This window comes from Haliaeetus leucocephalus, unplaced genomic scaffold (genome assembly GCF_000737465.1).
Source record: "Haliaeetus leucocephalus isolate CR32 unplaced genomic scaffold, Haliaeetus_leucocephalus-4.0 Scaffold170, whole genome shotgun sequence".
NCBI classification, from domain to species: Eukaryota; Metazoa; Chordata; class Aves; order Accipitriformes; family Accipitridae; genus Haliaeetus; species Haliaeetus leucocephalus.
The window spans coordinates 1,466,156-1,488,345 of record NW_010972606.1 but is presented as its reverse complement, the minus strand read 5'-3'; the positions used below and the strand labels follow the sequence as shown (position 1 = coordinate 1,488,345).

The 22,190-nt window shown below is 38.9% G+C and overlaps 1 protein-coding gene across 1 annotated transcript; it reads left to right on the top strand.

The window, feature by feature from the left end:
• The first annotated feature begins 3,444 nt into the window (after positions 1-3,444).
• KIAA1644 (KIAA1644 ortholog) lies at positions 3,445-21,453 on the top strand. Its single transcript, XM_010563600.1, has 4 exons — positions 3,445-3,514; positions 12,283-12,496; positions 21,031-21,354; positions 21,408-21,453. The coding sequence occupies exons 1-4, from the start codon at positions 3,445-3,447 to the stop codon at positions 21,451-21,453; spliced, it is 654 nt and encodes a 217-aa protein (XP_010561902.1).
• The last annotated feature ends 737 nt before the right edge of the window (positions 21,454-22,190 follow it).

Here is a 22,190-nt window from a genome sequence, read left to right as displayed (position 1 = left end):
AGAACGGAGCAGGGTGGTGTGAGGCTAGGAATCTCGAAGGATATGGAAAAGGATGGGCATTTTCCTTCCCTCGACAGTGACCACAAATAAGCTTAAAATGGTGCATTAAAAATTAAAATTGGTGCATTAGACCACCCTTCCAATTGCTGATTTACAGAACTAGAAAAGAAAACCTAATCTCTTACCCTCCAGGCCCTCGAATTTTATTAAAACAAAACAAAAAAACTACAACCAAATCTACCTTTCCTCTTTCCTTCAAATGTAATTCTCTATTTTTAAAGTGCCCTGTCAGTCTTGACTAATAATAATCATAAAAAATTATTCAGCTAGATCACTGCTAATTACTACGTTTCTATCATCTCTATTCTGTGGTCTAGCATTAGGAAATACTTCGTAAGATCTAGGCACTTTCTTTTAGCGAGCCACCTGTTCTGCCCAGCTCTTCCACCTGTCTGATTGAGCTCTAATAGCTCAGAGACATCCTCACGATACTGCACTAAATATGACTGCTTTAGTCAGACAACAGCATGTAAAAAAAAAATTCAAAATGGTCAAGTAGTGAATGGTTAGTTGTATCTCTGTCCATCTAAAAACGGTCATACTCAGTTTAATGATCACTGAAGCAGTCATTACAAAATCTGAGCACTTCCCTGTCATCACAAATATGTATATATTTATACATCTACACAGTTTCTGTTGCTCTCCTGGCCTTTGATGTGTGGCTCTAGTGTTTTAGTCTCTCACTCTGATCTTCCCAGCTGGCACTGAATAAAATGCAGGCATCACAAGACTTGGATTAAAGTGCCAATTTCATTGTTGCCAATTCTATTGGACATAATTGAATAAATCTTCCCCTCCCTGAAAAGCTTCTAGATTTCTACATACAGTACTGATTAAAAAATTACCAGTAAGGCTGTATGTACTCAATTACTAGCAAGACTGTACTTTTCAGAAAATGTGCATCTTACTTCCAGTCTGAGTTAGTCTTCCATAACTAATATGCTTCCCCCCCGCAATCATTCTCACTACCTGCTCAAATTGCATGCTACTAAATAAGATACTTTATGCTACCTTCATCAACAACAACACTGAGAGAAATAAAATGTACTTTAGCATAAGCCCACAATGATATGCATTAGTTATATTACTCTCCTTAATTATTTATTAATTGGATTCTGTATTAACCATTCCATTAACTTTCTCTAGATCCGCATCATGTTCACAAGTTTGTAATTACCTGAATTATCTCATTTACTTCTAAAAATGCCCTTAGGTTTCTTCAGGTCCTCTGAAAGCTGCCATAGTTTCCCAACGAACTGGAAAAAGGATATATATGTCCCCTAGCCAGCTCTTCTAAAATAACTGGATACAAATTACACAGAATCGCAAATATCACATTATGAACCTTAGTATCAACTCATTAATGTCATCCTAAATTAGCCTTGATATGGAAATATTTAATAGTCTCAGCTATACCAAACATCTGTCTCTTCCCAGATACACAACAGAAATGCTTATTGATGTCTTTTTAATTAACTGTTACTAAAGCCACTATTTCCCTCTAGTAATGAATCACTATCAGAATTCCTGCAGCTTTGGTTTACTCAGGAAAAAATCTTACTCCTTTTATTCCTAACAATATTAGCAATAGCTTGTTCTTTGTATCTGTTTTTCATGATCAAAATCCTACATTCTTAACTTCTGGCTTATTTTGAGTATTATTCTTTTTTAAGCAATTCTAACTTTAAATTTGCTTGGTGTTTTAGTTAATATGATATTCCTTCTGAAAAAAAGGTGGTGGATTTTTCAAACAAGACTGATGCTTAGAGAAATATTCTTAATTAGCATTCATAGTTTTCTGCCCTCTTCCCCCCCCCCCGCCCCGTGTTATACTTTTAATTGTTTTCCCCTTGGAAGAACTGATTTATTTTAAAGCAACAAATACAGTGGTTTGGATGTTAATCATGCTTGCAGGTAACAGTATAAACTGTCGTGATTTCTTGTACAAAAGTTACACTGATTTTTACGTTTGTGATCTGTTGTTTTTCATATGCTAAGATGACTTCTTAGAGAATCTTCTTGTGCCAGACACAGCATTTTTTGTTAGCGAGAAATCTTTTGTCTCTAAACACTTCATGGATAGCACTGTGTCTCCCCTCCTGTGCCCACATATGTTACTCAGAATTTAGTTATTCATGATAATGTTGATTTTTACTGCCTTCTATTTTGTACCATACAGGTGCAATTGTCTCGGGATTTTAATTTGATTCAGTAGATTGTAGTAGACACCTATTAGTAAACTACCTAGTATTTATGATACAGCACTGATTTCATAAGCACTTGGCATCATGTTGCTCTTGAGCTGTCAGCAGCAGTGTAATTTTTCACATAAATTGCCATTTTCCTTTCTTTTTTCCAAGTTGCTTCTTTATAAACATCTTAGAACAATGTTTTTAACAACCCAAGAATTAGACTCGCACTACCAGCTTTCAGTACTACCATCTAGGCTTTCTGGTTTATAGCCCAAGCTCCCAGTGTTGTTGTACAAACCAGTAAGCTACCTCTTTATTATTCTCTAATGTCAATGTGAGTTCAGGATGCTGAAGACCTTATATGTCCAGCATTAGTTTGCATTAGCAGTGACAACAGCATAGGGTACCAGACGTTCCTACTGATGTTGATGACAACACTTGCACTGGGACAGAGTCTCTGCTAGAGCTGTAGAACGTGCAGCTGGTGACGTCGAATCCATGTGGATATAAGATGGGTTTGGGCTCACCCAGTTGTGGGGCTGTTCTGCAAAAAACTAGGATAGCCTTTTTCTGATGACTGCCAGCCAAACTGCATCACATCTCACCATCATTTCTAGGAAAACAAGAAATAAAAATCCCATTAAATGTTCTGATTGTAATGAAAATACATTTTTTTAAATGTTTCCAACCATCTCAGTTGCTCGACCCACTTTCTGAACCACTGCACCCTCTAATGGGGTAAAACAGATTGACTTTCAAAGCAGCCAATATATTTTTATATTGTTTATATCCTTATAGGCATAGTACACCAGCCCATTCTTTTGACAGTAAAATAAGCACAGTTTTGCTGAATGTAGAACACAGGGGAGGTGTGAATATCCAATAAAGACTTTATATGATTCGTCTCTACTCTGGATTAATCAAAAGTATGTAAATAGCTGTATACATTAATGGTGAAATGAGAAAGGAATTTTTATGAAATCATAGAAAGGAGAATTTATTTAACTTCTAAATCCAGAAAGAAGTATGACTGGTTTGGGGTTTTTTTCCTTATTGTGTGAAGCCATCTCATTTTACTAAAGCTTTGTGGGGAAGTAAAAGTTTGAACAATGAAAGTGAGATGAAACTGACACTTAACCATGATGTTGCATCTTGTCAAACAGGTAATTCTCTAATGGACCAATGAAAGCCAATGATGACAAGTTGTGGTCAACAGTCCTTGAATGTGCTGATGGTTCTGCTTTCATTACTCTTGTCAGCAGGTAACTTTTATACTTTGAATTTATCTTTCGCTGATGTGTGCCACGGGGAAAAATTAGTTGCAATTTAATACTGGCTTCCTACAAATCAAACAAGGTCAAATGGATTGTTAATAGAGCAATAAGTAAATAAAGCCTTTTTGTATTTAAGAACTGGAAGCTGGAATTTGAAATGCAGTTGAAAATTCAGTTTAAGAAGGAAAAGGTGGTGGGACACTGACGTGGTAAAGCAGGCTGAAAATTTAAAGGAAACAAAGCTACTGTTTTGATATGCTAGTTTTTCAGCTCATCTAAAAGAAAAAAGCAAGCTCTGGACTGCCGTACAATCCAACCATTGAGCTAAATAACCGTCTATTGGAAGCAGAGCAAGTTGGGATCCAATTGTGTGGTTTTATATGTGCACGCAAGAGAATGTAAGCATGTGAAGGATTCAACTGGGAACTTATATGTTAGATACCATGTAACTTGGGTTATATATACTTAAGAGAAAAATGCATGACATCACGGTACCCAAATATTATGTTATTTTCCTGAATCTAAAGAATTGACTGGACCAGGGAGTGGTTCAAGAGATTTTTCTCCTGATGCCTGGTAGATCTGCCCTAGATGTTTGCTACTAGCACACAGAAAGGATTTGTGCAGAAATCTGTAAGTTGTTAGACTGAGAATTAGTTGAATGCTATGGTTATTAGTTGCATTCGTTCTTCAGGAGTTATTTATGACATTAAGGTTTCTGTAATTATGAATTAATATTTTAAAAAATAGTAATTAAAAAGGTTCTTAGTCCAAATAGATTTGATCCTGCTAGTTTTTAACTCTCAGTACAACCTCTTTTATACTCCGTTCTTGAAGCACTTTTTAATCCAAACATTTTTTTTTTCCATCACTGCTCCTTATTCCCTTGTACTACATCACATCCCTAACCACCATACTTAAAACTTTACCAGGCATTATGTATCTTAAAGTATCCTTGTGTTCCAGTAAGATTGTTACTACTTTGTCTGTGTAATGCCTATAATATTCAGCGTTAGATCCTCATCAATTAGTTCGAGTGTGCGTTTTGTTGCCCACAGTCTCATTGCTTGTTTGCAAGCATTTGAGTTGATTCTTGCTAATGATAGTTCGTTATTTAGCTATAGCTGACACAGTCCTTTTGGTAACAGTGTTACAATATTATCAACTAGACTACTTCTCTGCCTAATCTTAAACTAGTGTTTTCCTTTAGAGTCCTTCCACGCATACCCCTATGTATGGCGCTGCATCCCTACTTATGTCACTCCCCTCCTCCTGTGCACTAGTCAGCACAGGGGCTGTGGCAGCTTCTTCGTTGTTTTCCAGGTTAAAGTCATTTCAGAAATGGTGCACGAATGAAGCCAGTTATTCAAGACAACTTCAGTGAATGTATCCCAGCGATCAAACTTAACAAAACTTCTCCAGCTGCTCCAGTCTCTTCTCTTGATTTTTGTTATGTTTTCATACCTTTACCGCTCTTTATAGGGAACTTCTACTAGAGACCTCCTGAGATCCCACTTCTCTGACCATTTTCCTCAAGACGGTATAAATTCCTGTGTTCCAGTTGAATGGGACACTGTGATTACAACATGTGTGCAAATAGAAGTAGTCAGCGACTGGTACATATACACACTTAATTCCCTCAAACCCAGCCATAAAGCCAGTGTTCTGATATTTTTTTCTCTTAGAAGAAGAGCACTGCCTCTGAGGTACAGTGTTTTTATTTGAAAGTAATTACGTATAGTTTTTACTTCTTACAGAATTTAACTGTTAACATCACAAACTATTGTCTTTGTAAATGTGTACCTTATCTTCTTGTTGCTCCTTGGCTATTAGTATTTTATTATCTGACATCCATTCTTAGCATGTAGAATGCAGGCTTAATTTGAAATCATCACAAGCCTTTCATGGCAGCCTAACTCTGCTCCTTGGAGAATTTTACTACTGACATCTGTAGGAGTGGGTTTAGGTCATTGCTAGCTCACGCGCATTTTACAGGATTAAATTTATTATTATTTTGCAGCCAGCATGAATGTAAATTTTTTTGTCCAAGATAGGTCACCTTCCATAAAGGAGAACTACTGGCTTTATGCAGTGAGAATGACAGGGGAAAAAAAGGATGCTACTCTCAATAGAATGATATGAACATCATTTTTAAACTGAGGTGGAATGAAAATCTAATGGCAGTAGTCCTTTTGAGTTGCCTAGATTTACAGACTTTTGTCTGTAAGATCATGCTTTACTTCCAAGTCTTTGATATACTAAGATTCACAGTCTTGGTATTAAATTTCTAAAATCCGTATGCATGGTTGAAAAGTGCACTTACCAATTGGAAGCGTAACTTTCACTGGCTCCACAGCCGGAATGAAAGTAAGGGCACGAGTAACAGAAAAGTTCCCGGAGCAGCTGTTCTCAGAGCCTGGTCTTCGTTGTGTCAGAAGAGGAGAGAAGCAGTGACGGTGGCAGCGGAGCAGAGGTGTGGGCAGGTACCGAGGTCGTGGCTCAGAATGAAGATGAATTTTGGCAGCTTTAGCAGCGTGGTTAGGAAGGAGATGCAGTTGCCTAACGTGGGCAAAATGCTCTCAGGGCAGGGACAAATAATGCTGAAAAGAAAGGCTTCCGTTCAGAGTAGGCAGGCTATGGCTCCATTTAAAAAAAAGATGAAATTGGATTGAGAATACTGAAACTTCAGCCTGATTTTATTTCAGTGCTATCAAGATCACAATGGCGTGCAATTTTAGGATTTGTGAACACTTACTAGTTGTACTAGCCGCACAAGGAATGCATAATAGAGGGGGGAGCAGCATGCAGTCGTGCCAGAAGAATATCCTTTCTGACCAGTAACTCTTAGATTTGCTTTGCAGTAATGTTGATACTTCTATTCATTTAATGGATTGAAACACATATATAAAATCAGGGATGACAGCAAGGCTTATATTAACAAGCAAAAATTGACAGATTATTTGCACATTACAGTATTTTTTTCTTTGAAATAGGAAACGAATGTCCATACAGCAAAATCATTGAGGATCTCCAATGGTTGGCATTGTGCTAAGTAAAATGCATACATGTGAATATTTCTGTGGATCCATACGGAAAGCTTATAAAGACCAGCCATTCTGAAAGCCTTGGGGTTTTAAAAATTCAGTAGCTAAATTAAAAATTTAATCAGCATTACATAGATCTCTAACTGTGAACAGATAGGGAAGTAAGTTTGATGTACACTGTCTGTTCACTTTTTAAGGTAGAGTAGATAAATCTTAAGATGAGCTTAAATCAGTCATTTGAAGCACAACAGACACTTCTCATCTCAAAATTAGTAAGAACAGAGATAGGAGCATCTATATTACTTACCTGTTCAATAATACTTTTCAAAAATAGTATGAGAATTTGCACATGCAACTCCACTTCAGAAACAGCTGCCATCTTTGCAACAAACAACTTAAGAGCCTTTCAGGTACAATACTTTTATCTGAAGCATTTCTGTAGAAATAAGGCTCTTTAATCCTCAGGATTTAAGCAAAGTTATTTTCAGGAAAAATACTTTTTTTAAAAAAAAGACACACTTTGTTTATTGAATCTCTCAAAGAGAAGCAAAGAGAGCGAGTAAAATTACACAGATTACGATACATGGATACCGTTTTTTCACTGTGTACTAGGTCTGGCAGGGATGGGGTTCATTTTCTTCACAGCAGCCTGTATGGTGTTGTCTTTTAGATTGGTGACCAAAACAGTGTTGGTAAGACACCAGGATTTTAGCTGCTGCTGAACAGCCCTTACAGAGGGTCAGGGCCACTTCTGCTTCTCGTTGTGCACCCCAGCAGGGAGGCCGGGGGGGGCAGGAGCCTGGCGGGGACAGAGCTGGCACAACTGACCCGAACTGGCCAAAGTGGTATTGCGTACCACGTAACGGCACGCTCAGCGATAAAACCGGGGTGGGAGTTTATCCAAAAATTGCTCAGGGCCTGGCTGGGCATCAGTCTGCTGGTAGTGATTGCTTTAGCATCACTTGTGGCTTGGGTTTTTTTGTCGTTGTTGGCGTTTCGTTTTTCCTTATTCATTTATTAAACGGTCTTTATCTCGACCCACGAATTTTCTCACTTTGCACTTCTGATTCTCTCGCCTGTCCCACTGGGAGGGGGAGTGAGCAAGCAGCTGTGTGGTGCTTAGCTGCCTACCACGGTTAACCCACCACACACTGACTACCAAATTCAGGCTGTAAGTCAATCATCATGTTATGCTCTTATTTGTGCATTTATTTTAGTCACTGACACACATTCTCCTATTTAAGGATTTGCTTAGGATTACATTTTATTACAGGTATCACTCCTCCTCTGACCTGATGTTATCTTCATTCTCCCTTCATTCTTTAGTCGATCCTTCCCCCAGTTTTCATCCCCAAAGAAGTTTGGGGTTGTTTTCCTTTTAAATTCAGCAAAGGACCCTTCTAGGGATCAGGGGGCACTTTCACATGTGCTGTTAAGTAAATCACTTGGCAGTGACGAGCAAGTAAAACTTCTTAGGGTCCTATAGCCCTCTAGTGCATTCTCACAACGCAGTGCCTCTCTCAGAGCACTGAGTAATTTCAGAAGCATGGAAGTAGTCGATTGCTTATGAAACATAAAGAACTAGTTTTAATTCTTATAACATGCGCTAGATGTATATACAAGTCAGGTATAACCTTGCAGGGCTGCTGTTCACTTGTGGTAGCTTAACACGGGTGTAATCACCTAAGCTAAGTTGTATTAATAACATATGAAAAATTACATTTTTGCTATCCTGTTATTTGCAAAACTAGTTTTACAATAAATATCTTCCATTAAAATGCGCCAAACTTGAAACCATCTACATTGGAGGCTTCAAAAATTACTAATGTGTAATTAGTTATAATAATGTAACTTTTAAAAGGAAAAATAAGTTAGTATATCTTTAGCCATAAAAGGCATTATACCTGCATTTTGAAAAAAAAATTATGATTCTGTTGATAATGCATGATAAACAACATTTGTGTTGCACTCTGAGGCTTTACAGGTATCAAAGAAAATTTTGTTTCCTAGGAGCAGCTGGCATAATCACAGTGCAGGTATTCCAGCTAAGAAGGGATAAGTGAAGATGACTAAAAAGAACTGTCAAACTGATCAGTTCAGATCAGTTATATTTTCTCTATGGCTGCATCTGAAGTAGTGCATCCATTAAGCCATCTACTTCTGAAAGTTATCCTTCAGCTGGATAGGGAGAACACTGGACAAGGTGGAGAGAAAAAACCCAAACACAAATGTTCAGGACATAAGCAGCACTAAAGGAGAAAAAAGGAAAGTCGTTTTTCTTACTATAGAGAGTTTATCGCACAGCTTTTTTGATATAGCACATATGTATCTTCCTCTGAAGCATCTGAAACTGGCCATTTATCAGAGAGGGATTAGATGGGTGCTCTTCTGCTGGATACTGTAAACAAAAATACCATGGATAAACATCACTATTGGAAATGCAGTGCTACACTAGGAAGGTTACCCCTTCACTTGCATTTATTAGGTCCAATAATAAGACTTACTTTCTGTTTGTTGACATCAGGCATGGACTTACCTTTTTTCCTAGTAATGATGCCTAGTGAAACTAACATTGTAATGCATGTAATATGCACCCTTGCAAGCTGATACCAAACATTTACAAAACACTTAGGGACCTTTATAGGTGCCTAACCACGTGCATCTGATGCCATTTGACTTGCCCCAGATCATCCATGTGTGCACCAGACCTACAAGAGACCTCCATCTCCTCCACTGAAAGCTGGAGACCAGACAGAACAGCCTAGGGAAATCTTAGCTGGCACTGGAAACCTGGATTTAAGTAACTGAGTCAAGCTCCTGTTCTTGTTGGAAATCAAATACTTAGTTAAAAGTTCTATTTAGTTTGTGAATTTCTCCCATGCCGCGTTTCTCCTCCATTGTTTTCCAGATTTAACTTTTCCAAAAACAAATGATAGGTAGTTAAAACTAAAATGATGATGGGACAGAGTGCAACCTCAGCAAGCTTCCCGTTAATACGGCAGTGGGAGGAGCGGCTGACAGGCCATAGGGTTGTGCTGCCATCCAGAGGGACCGGGGCAGGCTGGAGACGTGGGCTGGCAGGAACCTCGTGAAGTTCAACACGGGGAAGTGCCAAGTCCTGCACCTTCCTGGGGAGGAACAGCCTCAGGCACCAGTATATGCTGGGGGCCAGCTGGCTGGAAAGCGCTTTGTGGCTCCATTAGTAGGAGTGCTGCCAGCAGGCGGAGGGAGGTGAGCCCTCCTCTCTACTCAGCACTGGTGAGGCCACACCTGGAGTGCTGTGTCCAGTTCTGGGCTTCCCAGTACAAGGGAGAGATGGACCTACCGGAGAGAGTTCAGCAAAGGGCCGCTGAGTGACGAATGTGACTGGAGCATCCCTCATATGAGGAAGGGCTGAGAGAGCTGGGACTGTTCAGTCTAAGGAGGAGAAGACTCGGGGGGATCTTGCCGATGTATATAAATACTGAAAGTCGGGATGTAAAGAAGACTGAGCCAGGCTCTTTTGGGTGGTGCCCAGTGACAGGACCAGAGGCAGTGGGCACAAACTGAAACACAGGAGGGTCCCTCTGAATGTTAAGAAACGTTTTTTCATTGCGAGGGTGACTGAGCGCTGGAACAGGTTGCCCAGGGAGGTTGTAGAGTCTCCATCCTTGGACATACTCAAAAGCCACCTGGACATGGTTCTGGGCAACTGGCTGTAGGTGGCCCTGCTTGAGCAGAGGGGTTGGAGCAGATGACTCCAGAGGTCCCCTCCAGCCACAACCACTGAGTTTTGAAAAAAATTAATCAACCCTGGAACAGTTTTATTATTGCTACGTTAATTAAGGAAGGATGCGGGGAAGTAAGTACTTGTTCATACAATTACATGCTTTGTGGATTTTGTGACAGACTTTGAACATGCAGATCTGTTGCAAGCGTTAACAGAGGATTTTGAAAACCTAAGTCTAAAGAAAGACAATTTTTTTACTGATTATAGCATCCTCAGATTTGGAACACACATTTTTCCCAGGCAGGGCAAGAACAGATAGGTAATTAGTTTTCTCAGTATCTGTGTTCCTTTAGAAATATCATTTTTCTAGCACTTTCAGTTCCTGACTGAATTAGTCTACAGAAGGATTTTCTCTTTTGTTAAAGTAACGATGACAGGTATGTGTGTGTGCATGTGCCAGTATGTATATGTGTGTGTATATATATATATATAAAAATGTGAAATGTTTAGAGTAGTTTTCCTTCACGCAGAGGGCAGTACAAGTTACCTTGTTTTCTCTTCAGTTTAGTACTCTGTTTTTGTTCTAAGTTCCGTCTATACACACAAAGAAGTAATCTCCACTGTCATAGTCCTTAATATGTGACTAGACCTACAGAGAGTGAGAGATTCATGAAATTAATGTATATTATAAAATGGAGAAACAAAAGTGTTAGGAATTGGCTTTTTTAAGCAACATAGAAAGAAATGAGGATTTGATGGGTAAGGTGCACAGATGCAATTACAGATCAACAGGGACTATGGGCAGAGAGATACTATACAGTTCAGCTAAGTACATGCAAGTCATTATCTGTAACCTCTTCTACTGGTAAACTGATAGAAAAATCATACACCAAGTTACAAGGGTTAATTCTGTCAGTCTAAAGTGAATATCCTTTATTAATTGGTACAAAGTTATGAAGTGCAGGTACCCACAGCATCACTGTGCCTCTGTTCTCTAATCAGAGTAAAAACATTTCACTGCTAAGAGTATTCAGACTCTTGCCTTCTACATTTCACTTTCCTTAGAGTGTAAGGCCTTTGGGGGGTCTGTACGGTACACACAATCTCAAGTGATGCCGTAAGGCCTACCGTAACACAGACTATAGAACAGCTGAAACACTGGCAGTATGTGGAACCAAATATTGTCTCCTACAATACAAGACTTTTCAGATTGACCACGAAGTCGCGTGTGGTTGCTTATGACCGTACTGATAGGGATCTCTCTGCATCCTGCCCCTCTGCACGGTTGATTAGCTCAGGGAAACTAAGATGATTGCACAGCTCCCAGTTCAGAGCTGTTTGCGACCAGTAGGCTTACAGCATGGTCAGAGGGCTTGCATCTGCCCACAGTCTCACCATGCAGAGGTAACCACAGTGTGCCTGTCGCCACGCAACAATAAGCCTCAAAACTGCACAGCTGTATTTCTATTAGTTCTATCTATTTGCAAATTCAAAGTTGTTTTGTAATTACTATTTTTGGGAGAATAATCCTTATCAAAGAATGACTTTTACAGTAGAGACAATATTTTCTGTCAAGAACAGTGACTGTAAATCAAGTGCCATCAAACTTTTATTGCAGTTTTTACATAGACTTTTTGTTTTGATGAAGCCATCCCAGGAGAATCAAACATGAACATTGTTGGGTGGTTGTGGATATCCATATATTTAGAACAGCAGTATGAAAATGTTTCCCTAAATATTTTTGTGCTTCTTGGCATGGAGGGCATTTCTTCTCTTCCCTTAAAACAAATAATAGTAATCAGAAACATAGTAACAATAAAAGTCATGAGAGGCTAAATATTGTAATCTTCTAGTACTCAATGTTATGATGTTGAAAGTTCTGAAATATTTATGTTTTTCAGAAATCAAGCAACTGTTTAAGCTTAGCCAATGAAAAATTATAGTTCATAACATACAGATAACACAAGTCACTCACAAAGCCAATATTGTTCTTTGTTTTACAGTGCTGTCCGCACATTTTCGGGTCTGCGAGCCATATACGGACTACAAAGGTCGCTACCACTTTGGGTTTCACTGCCCCCGTCTTTCTGACAATAAATCTTACATCTTTTGCTGTCACCATAACAACACAGTATTTAAATACTGCTGCAATGAGACAGAATTTCAGACTGTTATGCAGATGAACTTAACAGGGAACGCAGATGGATATATGCATAAGTAAGTAAATGAGTTTTAAAGTACTCTTCACCGAACTGTTCCTGGTCTAATAACGTAGTCTGAGGTGTACTTAATGATGGAAGCAATTAGAATAATTGCACATACAGAAAAACATTACTAAAAGGTTTTTGCTGTTACAGAACTCCTAAAAGAAAGGATATTTTAGCTTTGGTTTCTTTGCTTTGACATGGGCTGTAAACATTGCTAGGAGAGTAAGTATGTAAAAGTTGCTTATAAATGTAACAAATATAAAGTTACATATAAAAGTTAGAAAAGGCTTTCTCCCAACCCCAGTCTGATCCAAACTATGTTTAAATGTCTATCAGTAAAAACAAACCCAAAAGATGTCCGCAGGGGAGAGAGGGAGTGAGTTGGCATTTTCCATATCGACTCAAATGCACTATTTTGAATCTCTGATGTTTTGAATATAAATCTCTTGTAATCACTGACCTTGGGGAACAGAATGTATTTGTTTATATACCAACAATGTGTGGTCTCCTTGCCTGTTACCTGCGATACTTCCATGTACTGCTGGGGCATATCCTCTAAGGTAAATGTCAGTAACTTTTTTTCTAAAGAAGTAATAAGTAGCAAGTAGATCTTTGTTACTGATTACCTATTTGCTATGACAAAATCTTCACTTGTGGTCTGTCTCCTATTTAGTATTTGACATTCTGGACACACTAATCTGCTGCAATTTCTCTTGGTGCAGAGGGCAGCCTGCAGCTGATGTAAACCCCCAAGGTCAAATTCTGATCTATCGGCTTTCCCCTGCCATTTTATTCTGGTATCCAGCCCCTCCGGGGCAAGGAAGGAGCAGATTAAAGAGAACTGGAATTCCAGTCTATCGATTTTTCTTTACAACAGGGATTTTGGTGATTTATTCTGCGGTGCAAAAGTCAGTTGATGTGTTGTCATTCATTCCTATGGAAGCAGGTGCTAGGCTGCTAGGAGACTGTGGTGCGGGAATACTGATCTCAGCTCTTTTAACTCACTGTGTGCAGCTGCGTCCAGCAGCAGCCAGCTCACGGAGTTGGCAAGCTGCCATCTTTAACAACCACTTCTCATACAGCTCTGCCTAGAGAGGTTTGAATCTTGCGTAGATGTAGAAGTTGCATATGTCACGACCCAGACTGGACAGACCAGGGAGTCGTGTTTAATTAGAAATTCCCTCGGGCTAAATTAAGGTGAAACGACACCAAACGATCAGTTAAAGATTTTATTCATGACAGAAGCAAACTGAACTGGGGAGGCGTGGTAGTAGGTGGCAGGGTTTCTCACAACAGGAATTGGCATAGGACTACTTTTGCAAACCATGTAACCCAGGGTAACCGTATACATCGATTCCAGGAATAAGGAGATCCCTCCCGTTGAGTCAGGAGGTTCAGAGTGGACCCCCTTGCTTTCCAGGCGGCTGGATCCACTCCTAGTCTCAGACTTGGTCAATGGTTTATGTCTTGAAATGGATGAGGTGTAGGGATTGTGGAAAAGGAAAAGGAAAGAGAGAAGAAGACAGAGAAAAAGGAAGAGAGAAAGATTTCACTGGTCCTGGGTTCAGTCAGCCAAGGGATCCAGTCCCAGTGGGCTTGCGCACCCGGGGCTTCAGTTTGTGTCCTTTTAGCATCCTTGCCCTTCCTTTGGGCGGGCACCCAAACTCCTCAGCTTAATGAGCAGTTTGTGAGCCCTTGGGCTTGGGGGTGGTTTGTGGAGTAACTTCTTCCCTGCAGACGTGGCCGTTGTTTGATCTTTGTATCAGAACAGGGAGCTGCGCACCCTCCCGCATGCCCTCCCCCTCCTGTTGCTGATGTCTGAGCTGATGGGCTTTTCACCTGGGTTCCTTGCTGTGTGGGGTTTGTCTTTAAGCAGAACTTGCCCCACCACAATGTTTGAGACATTAACTCTTTCAGTCTCTCACAGCATACTCTAACTTTACAGGTGTTAATGTGACAATCACCTACTATAAAGAAGTCTGTGTACTGTGTAGTGTAAAAAAAAGACAAAAATAGACTCTACCCATATAAGATACCTTTAAATCAATGTGGATCTATACCGTCTTGTTACTGTATGTGCAGGTATGTCCTTGAGGTGAGATTTCCTTGCCTTGGCCTTGTAGTGCATCTGGGAACATCATGAGAACGTATCACGCAGAATGCAGGGGAGGCCCTTGAGTCCAACAGGCCCATTAAAGGCTGTCCATTTTCTCCACCCTTTGTGCAGTCCGGACAATCTAGAAACCAGTAGTACCCTCACCTCGGGCTACCCAGCGCTGCCAACATACACACCTCCAGGCAACCTGGTGGAATTTAAACCACACTATGCCCCAGTGCCCCCACGCAATGCATACTCTGTATATGCTCCATGGTAAAAGTAGGATGTGCTCTCCCTTTGTTTGCTGGGATGACCCGGCAGCAATCGGATGCCTGCCTGAAGGGAGGTCCTCACAGGACTCTCAGTACGGAAGTTCTTTGTCTTGCACACAACAAATTTGCTTTATTTCTTCCCTTGCTGTTCTGTAAACACTGCACCAACACTGCTGTCTGCAAGTCTGCATAACAGGCAGCTTCATCACAGAGCTTGGGATGTTACTGGCCAATTGTAGTTCAGCCAAGTAGAAAGCCAATGCTTCGGGCTTTTTCCAATATCTCAGCAGCTACTCATGTAGTCATGGCCAGAGCTTACTAAGGTAAGGCCCTTCTGTTCTTCCTTTCACCAACAACCTGAAATGGACAGGGCAATCAGCCACTTCCCAAAGCAGACACGCACACAAGAACAGGTACAATCTGATGGCAAAATATGCCCTGGGATGTAGAACGTTTCTCTGCTTCCTGCGTTCTCTGTTCGCATGCCCACTCACATCTGTACATGTGCACACACATGCACGCACACCCACAGAAATAAACATAGGGCTGTTCATGTTATAGGGCTGTTGTGTGTGAGCAGTTCCTCAAGGGGAAGAAGGTAATTTGGTATTCTATGAACTACAGTATTTATTTTAATGAAAATATTTAGAGCATAGTGTAAGTATTACATTAGTTTTCATCTAGCAATCTTTTTTTTTTTTTTTTTTAAATAAGTCAGTTCATTCAGTTGTGATGGAGAAAGAGCTACCTCTGTAGTCTTTGTTGGTAAGATTCATGCTTGAGAGCCACCTGCAGACTGTTGACCATATATGTCTTCAGTCCAGAATTTCCCGTGGACATGAGCTATGTGCTGATCTTTTGCGAAGATATGTGAAATCATGCTAAATACAATAAAAACCTTCTGGAGATGCAGCTTAGAGAAGTGCAAGAGTGGAACTGCCATTACCTTTTTGTAACTTCCTGAAACATCACTTCTGATGCCAGGAAAATGAAGAGACGGTAACTTTGTATGTAAAACTCCACCAATGTGGTGAGACAGAGGGAGAAAGATCTCCTCACCCTGAACACGCTGAGATTGGTAGAAAACTTCCTGATAATTTTGGTGTGCTGTCAAGGAGCAGAAAGAAGTGAAGCCTAGGTGCCTACACTAAAAACATTGTAAAGAGCATCTTACTTTATACGCTCTGACTTTATTTAACATACATGATAATTGAACTTTATTTGGTTTCTAATGGGTCCAGGGTTTACTTTATAGTAACAAAGTCAGCTCTTTGTTTAGATTTAATTTCACACACCACTGAAAAAAATTCTGATGAAACCTATTGTACTGTGGCTGGGGAGAATGATTTAGGATATGGGAATAGCAATGAACTGAAAAAAAAGGATTATAGTTTTCAGGGAAGAGTGATTCAATATTATTATTTGGTTTATTTTTCCCCTCAGTCATTCTTGTGATCATCAAAATAAATTTCTTGTTTTATAATACAGTTGAGGGAAAAAATTAATGAAGTGACTTGTAACTTCTTTGTCATGGCACAGCTGAAAAAACACATTTGTCTTCTACAGTCATGCAATATAACTATAGCCAGGTTTATTTACAATTTTTACATTACTATAACAAAAGATTTCTATGTTTTTATAAGTGCAGAATACTGGCCTATTACATCTTTGTGATCATGCAGATTAATCAGACTATAATATTTTTGAATGTGAACAATTAATTTAGTATCAAATATAGAAATACCAATGTCTAAAAGACAAGAAAAGTTCTGCCAAAGTATTTTTCCATAAAACTTTGTCTAATAAGTTGTTTATTCTTACAAATAATATTCACTTGAATCTAGTGTTCATACTCTCTCAGATTTTCTATTATGCATGTTTGGGTGGATTATCAGCAGTACTGCTATGCTAGGGATCCTTCATCTGATACTGGAACAATATTATGGCAGTCTGTAATGCATCCATGTTTTTCCTTATCTCTTATTCAAGTTTTTCAGGGTTGAATGGCTTTTGCACACCACACTACAACATTGCACCAAAAGCAGTGGGAGGCTAGAATAGCACTATCTTTCTCCATGTATAGCATGTCCCCTGCAGAGCTGGAATTTGCTTAAATATCTCCAGAAAGTCATCTCTACAAGAATGAAAAAAAAAAAAAAAAAGAAAAGAAAAAAAGCATCAATTCCAGTACCAACCGTTGCAAAAAGATGTAATTTAGCTGGGAATGCCTCTTAGGTACTACATTACCAGATTCTACAGGAAAACACAGGATTGGGCAAAGGCCTTGAGATAATAGTAAAAACAAATTGGGAAAAAAAAAATTCACATTTAAAGCGTACATGCAAAAACTGCACAGATTTCCTCAGTGTTAGAAGTACCAAGGCATTTGCTAGGATGTAAGCTTGCATTTCCTTGGGGCAACGCTTAAAAAACGTTATTACTGCAAGTAACAGCCCTGTTGAAGGAGAATAGGGAAAAAACCAGTTTCCATGGCCATCTGTCCACATTTAAAGTCTGCAGCTGTAGAATTCTGCTCACAATTGTTTTGATTTGTTGTTTTTTAAGCCTGAATTCCCAAATTAATTATTTTCTGTTCATGTGCTGCACGTAAAAACCAACAAACTCTTCTAAAAAAAATATAGCCTGGTCCTAACCTGCTTGTCATCTGTCTCACAAAATTAATGAATTAGATGGAAGGAATCACATGGGTAAAAATAATAATAAAAGAACCTGCCCTTTCATATGTGTGTAGGGATGTTAGAGAAATCTAAGCAGCATTCTGTAGATGGAGTAGGAGGAGATGGATGGTAAAAGTATTTATTGTTCTCAGAGAGCCCAGTTCAAGGCTCCCTGAAGTCAGAGCAAATCTTTCCATTTACACAAGTGGGCTCTGTCTAAAGGCTATACCATATATACATCATATTTCTACAAAAGACATATCTTAAAATAATGAGCTACTAAGCTTTTCTGATAGGTCCATGAATTACCCTGTTTCACAGAGAAGCTAAAAGGAAATTGTCTTGTAACTTTTACTCGAGATTTAGCTTTTGTATTTCTGTGCCAGCAGCAGCAGAGGACTGGGCAACCTAGCTTTAGGAGTCACTTCCAGTGTTGTATTGCTAAGCCTTGTGTTGAACCTAAACAGAAACCTCCGCAGTGACTGATGGGGAAGGGCAGGAGCCCGGGCAGGGCAGGGCAAGCTTTCCAGCTGGAGAAGGGGAGAGGAGATACAACCACACGAAAACAACTCAGTGTACTTGATCATCCCTGTGAAGGAGCAAACCCCTATCATCTGAATCTCAATAAATTTGGAATCTGTTCACACTTTGGTTTTAATTGAAATGAAACTTCTGCACAAAAGTACAGGAAAATCAGATTGCAAGATGAAACTTTTGCAATTAAATCATTCAGTTCAATGAAATGACAGCAAATCCTATTAGTTTTTTGATTCCCAGTTCTTTTCTGTGTCTCTGGCCTTACTGCTATTCAGTGTAAGTAAGAGTGTTTATTTTCTAATTAAGACACCTTCTTAATTTGTAGGGAAGTTTTAATTTTTACTATACTCAGTAGCCATCAGCAGAATTAATATTTTCTGCCATCTTAATAGTTTGAGAAACAGAAAGCATCAAAGTACGGAATTTCCCTCTGTGTACAAAACATACTACTGATTAATTTTGCTTGTGATTTTTTTATAAGGCCCTTTTGATAGTGCTGTTGTCCCACTGTATGTTAATTAAAATAAAGCAGTCTTTCATTTTTGTACTTGTGAGAAACAGATGTTATTTAGAAGGAGCAGATGGATAACTCACATATGGCATGATTAATAACTTGTTGCTTTAAATTGGAACACTCAAAATAGCTCTAATTTTCAGTAACCAAAATTTTGATGGGTGAAACTAAATACCTAAAATACAAACAAGTTCTTTTGAGCTGACTATAAGAAACATTCCTGCCTCTCACATTGCTGCCAAAACAAAAATGTTTTCTAATATTTCCATTCTTACTATGGATCAAATACAGCTCACCTATTTGTAAAATGGATCCTATTGGCATTAGTGATGAAGAACAAGATTTGTTACGGAGGATTTTTTCCTGACTTCCCCAGCCTTCACTTCCCTTTTATTTGTATTAGCAGAAAATAGAAGAGTTTACCCCAATAGGCATAAATCCACTGAAAGTCAAAGAGTAGCACTGCTGAACAGTCTGGATTAACCTGATCCTGTTGTACTTTCAAGTGCCTGGACTGCAAGGATTTTAATGCATTACAAAGGTCTACCCGCTGTTGTGTGAAGTTAGACATGCATGTGTAAGTCTTTAGTGAAGGCAAAGATGCTTGAGTTAAGGGTTTTCACCAGCACTATATTTTGTCTACTTGCAGTCCTCCTGGAAATTTACTGAAATGTCCTTAAAATCCTAGGCTTGCGTAATCCTACAGTTACACAGGAAGGGACCCATTAACAGCTCTGACCTTCCTCATGTTACTTGGAGTTATTTGATGTGGAACCTCATTTAATCTAAGCACGTTATACCTGTGTAATGGAAAAATCATTCCCTGGAGAGGAGAATCAGTCTCCTTAAGTGCTGACAGGCAGCAACACAGAAATTAAAATTCTGATTTCTTATCTGATTTCTTGTTTCAAATCCTGATTTTTTTTTTTTAAAGTATAAAATGAAAGTTCATACAAAAGTTTAAATAGAGTCATACAAAAGTTCAAAGCAGAGACTTGAAATATTTTAAATCCGAAAAGGCTGCTGACATGTTTTTAAAATGTCAAAATATCTTTCTGGCTTGCATCTGTAATAATGTCTTCTCAGCCTTTTTTCTTCTCACAGCACTTCCATTTTGATCAATGTTCTGATAAAATACAGTTCCCTCAAAGTTTCTCTGAATGTCTGTGAAAGACAGCATGGTTGAGTGTGTGTTCAATTTTATTTATGTAAGTTCAGGTTCACGTAGATGTGGGTTGCCCACCTATTATTTCGATGTAATTTTTCTCCAAGACTGTCTTCCTAATGACATTTTTTACTAGTATCCCTTCTGCTTGCTCTTGTTTTTGCAGTCGCTGGTACACATACTTCCACATTAGCTTATAGGTCTAGATGAGCCTTCTTCACTGTACACCTAACGATCTCATTCTTACCCATTTCTTTCCTTCTCTGTTCTGACCTCATCCTCCCCACTTAGACAGTTTTCAATCCAAACTGCACTTACACCTGACAGTCATTTTTCTTTTAATAATATTGCATCTCCAGCAGAGCTTTAGCACTTCCTCCCCTTTTTGATCTCCAAATTCTTGACCCCTTATAACTTTTCCTCATTCCCCCCCCCCTTTCTTTTAATATCTTTAGTCATCTGTCATATAGCTTTACAGCTACGTGCACCATGTCAGCAGCTGATAATTTTCATGGCCTTTATCTATATATACACATTATAACTACACCAACATATACATATAAATGTAGTATAAATTTTCCTTCCTGTGGAATGCATTGTATAATATGATCTTGTCAATATTCTTCCTTCCTAAATTTATTACCAGCAAACTAAGGGATCTTCAGCAGTTGCTCTTGAAAGCCTATACTTTAGTAGTATCTTCTGTATCCAACAATAATTAATTATTGAATTCAGAGCATATCCAAGCACATTAAACACCTTTTAAGACAAGTGGTTTATAATGCATGTCAGCAGTGAATGTTTTCAATAGCATAGATGCTCCTTGGTCTCAATTATTACAGCGTATTTTCATATGGTTAACCCTCACTCTCATAAATGCCCTGCCACTTTCAGTAGGGTCACTCTCCGGGAGTGAGAATTTGCCGAATAAGACATATGACCCATCAACCATGTATGTATCAGTGGTCTCAATTAAAGCATTGAAGCTAACTGTACACCAAATTTATGTCTTGATATAAATACACAGATGAGAGGGAGAAAGAAAGATGTTTATAAGACTGGGGGCCTTATTTTTTAAAAAACTCCAATGTCATGCATATAGGAGTACTTAGGTTAAAATAATAAGTAATTTTTAAGGATACATGCTTTAGAACAAAATTTTTGCTTCATCTATCTATATATTATATAATTACTGAAACAACCAACCTTGATAAACTAACATGATGACCATAACTGATACATGAAATAACTTTTTCGTTTTCCCTTTTTTTCTTTCTCAGTAACTACAGCGCACTGTTAGGAGTGTGGATCTATGGCTTTTTTGTGGTGATCTTACTGGTACTGGACCTCTTGTATTACTCTTCAATGAACTACGATATTTGCAAATTTTACCTGGCACGGTGGGGAATCCAGGGAAAGTGGATGACACAGGGACAGAGCCGATGGATTAATCCTGCTCAGGATCCAAGCCAAGTACAGACACAGCCTCAGCCAGAGACACAGCCTCAAACTCAGCCACAGCCTCAAACATCACAGACAATACATACTTTAAAAGGAGATGCTTTAAGCCCACCCCTGATGTCTTTTCAGAGTACATCTGCCTGGTAAGTAAGTTAAGCCATATTATGATACATTTTTTGACTCTGTACTTTTGTAGTGTGAACAATCACCTGTATTTGGAAGTGCCTGCAAATTCAGGCTGAATGGCACCATTTCTAGCATATAATTTTTTATATCATGAACTGTCTTACAGAATTACTGCTTAGGAGTTATTTCTTACTCTGGAATGTATTAAGTCATCTTTTAGTACTGTTCTTAGAGAAATAGATGCAACGATTTTTTAGTGCTAGTTTTACTACTCTGTGGTACAACTAAACTACAACTCTTTTTTTTCTACATCAACCATTCTAAAATTAATTTTATTCTGGTGTCAAAGACTAAATGCTATGTGTATCTATGTATCTGTTGGTCTGGTTTTAAAAGATTGAGCTATTTCAGTGTTGCTATTTATACAATATGAGATGTCACAAATCCACACTATTTGTGGCATGAGACACAGAAACAACGTAAAAACCAGGTCAGGTTTTTTTATATGCATAGCCAAAAAAGCATAGCTTGATCTCATTTGACAGGGTGATACAAATAGGCTACTGTAAAGTTAAATGCTACAAAAACAAAACAAAGCCCCCCCAAAAAACCCAGACCAAATGGGAGACACATACTTCAGGAGCAGGCAGAACATGCAATATAAATAGAAGAAACTAAATACTGATAGCCATAGGACAAAATTACATTGAATGATTTTGGACTGTTCGTACCAAAGAAAACAGAAGCAAAGAAGACAGCTGAATAAAATGATGCTCTGAATAACATGTCAAGAAAGGTGGGGACTTTTGTGTTGGCAAGAAAGCATGAAGATATGGAAGGGGGCAGAGAGGGT

What these genes read in the sequence shown, in the direction of transcription:
- KIAA1644 (XM_010563600.1), top strand. Translation starts at nt 3,445, where the DNA reads ATGATGACAAGTTGTGGTCAACAGTCCTTGAATGTGCTGATGGTTCTG. An exon ending in TTCATTACTCTTGTCAGCAG is followed by an intron (nt 3,515 to 12,282) that starts GTAACTTTTATA and finishes TTTGTTTTACAG; the next exon opens with TGCTGTCCGCACATTTTCGG. An exon ending in GCAGATGGATATATGCATAA is followed by an intron (nt 12,497 to 21,030) that starts GTAAGTAAATGA and finishes TTTCTTTCTCAG; the next exon opens with TAACTACAGCGCACTGTTAG.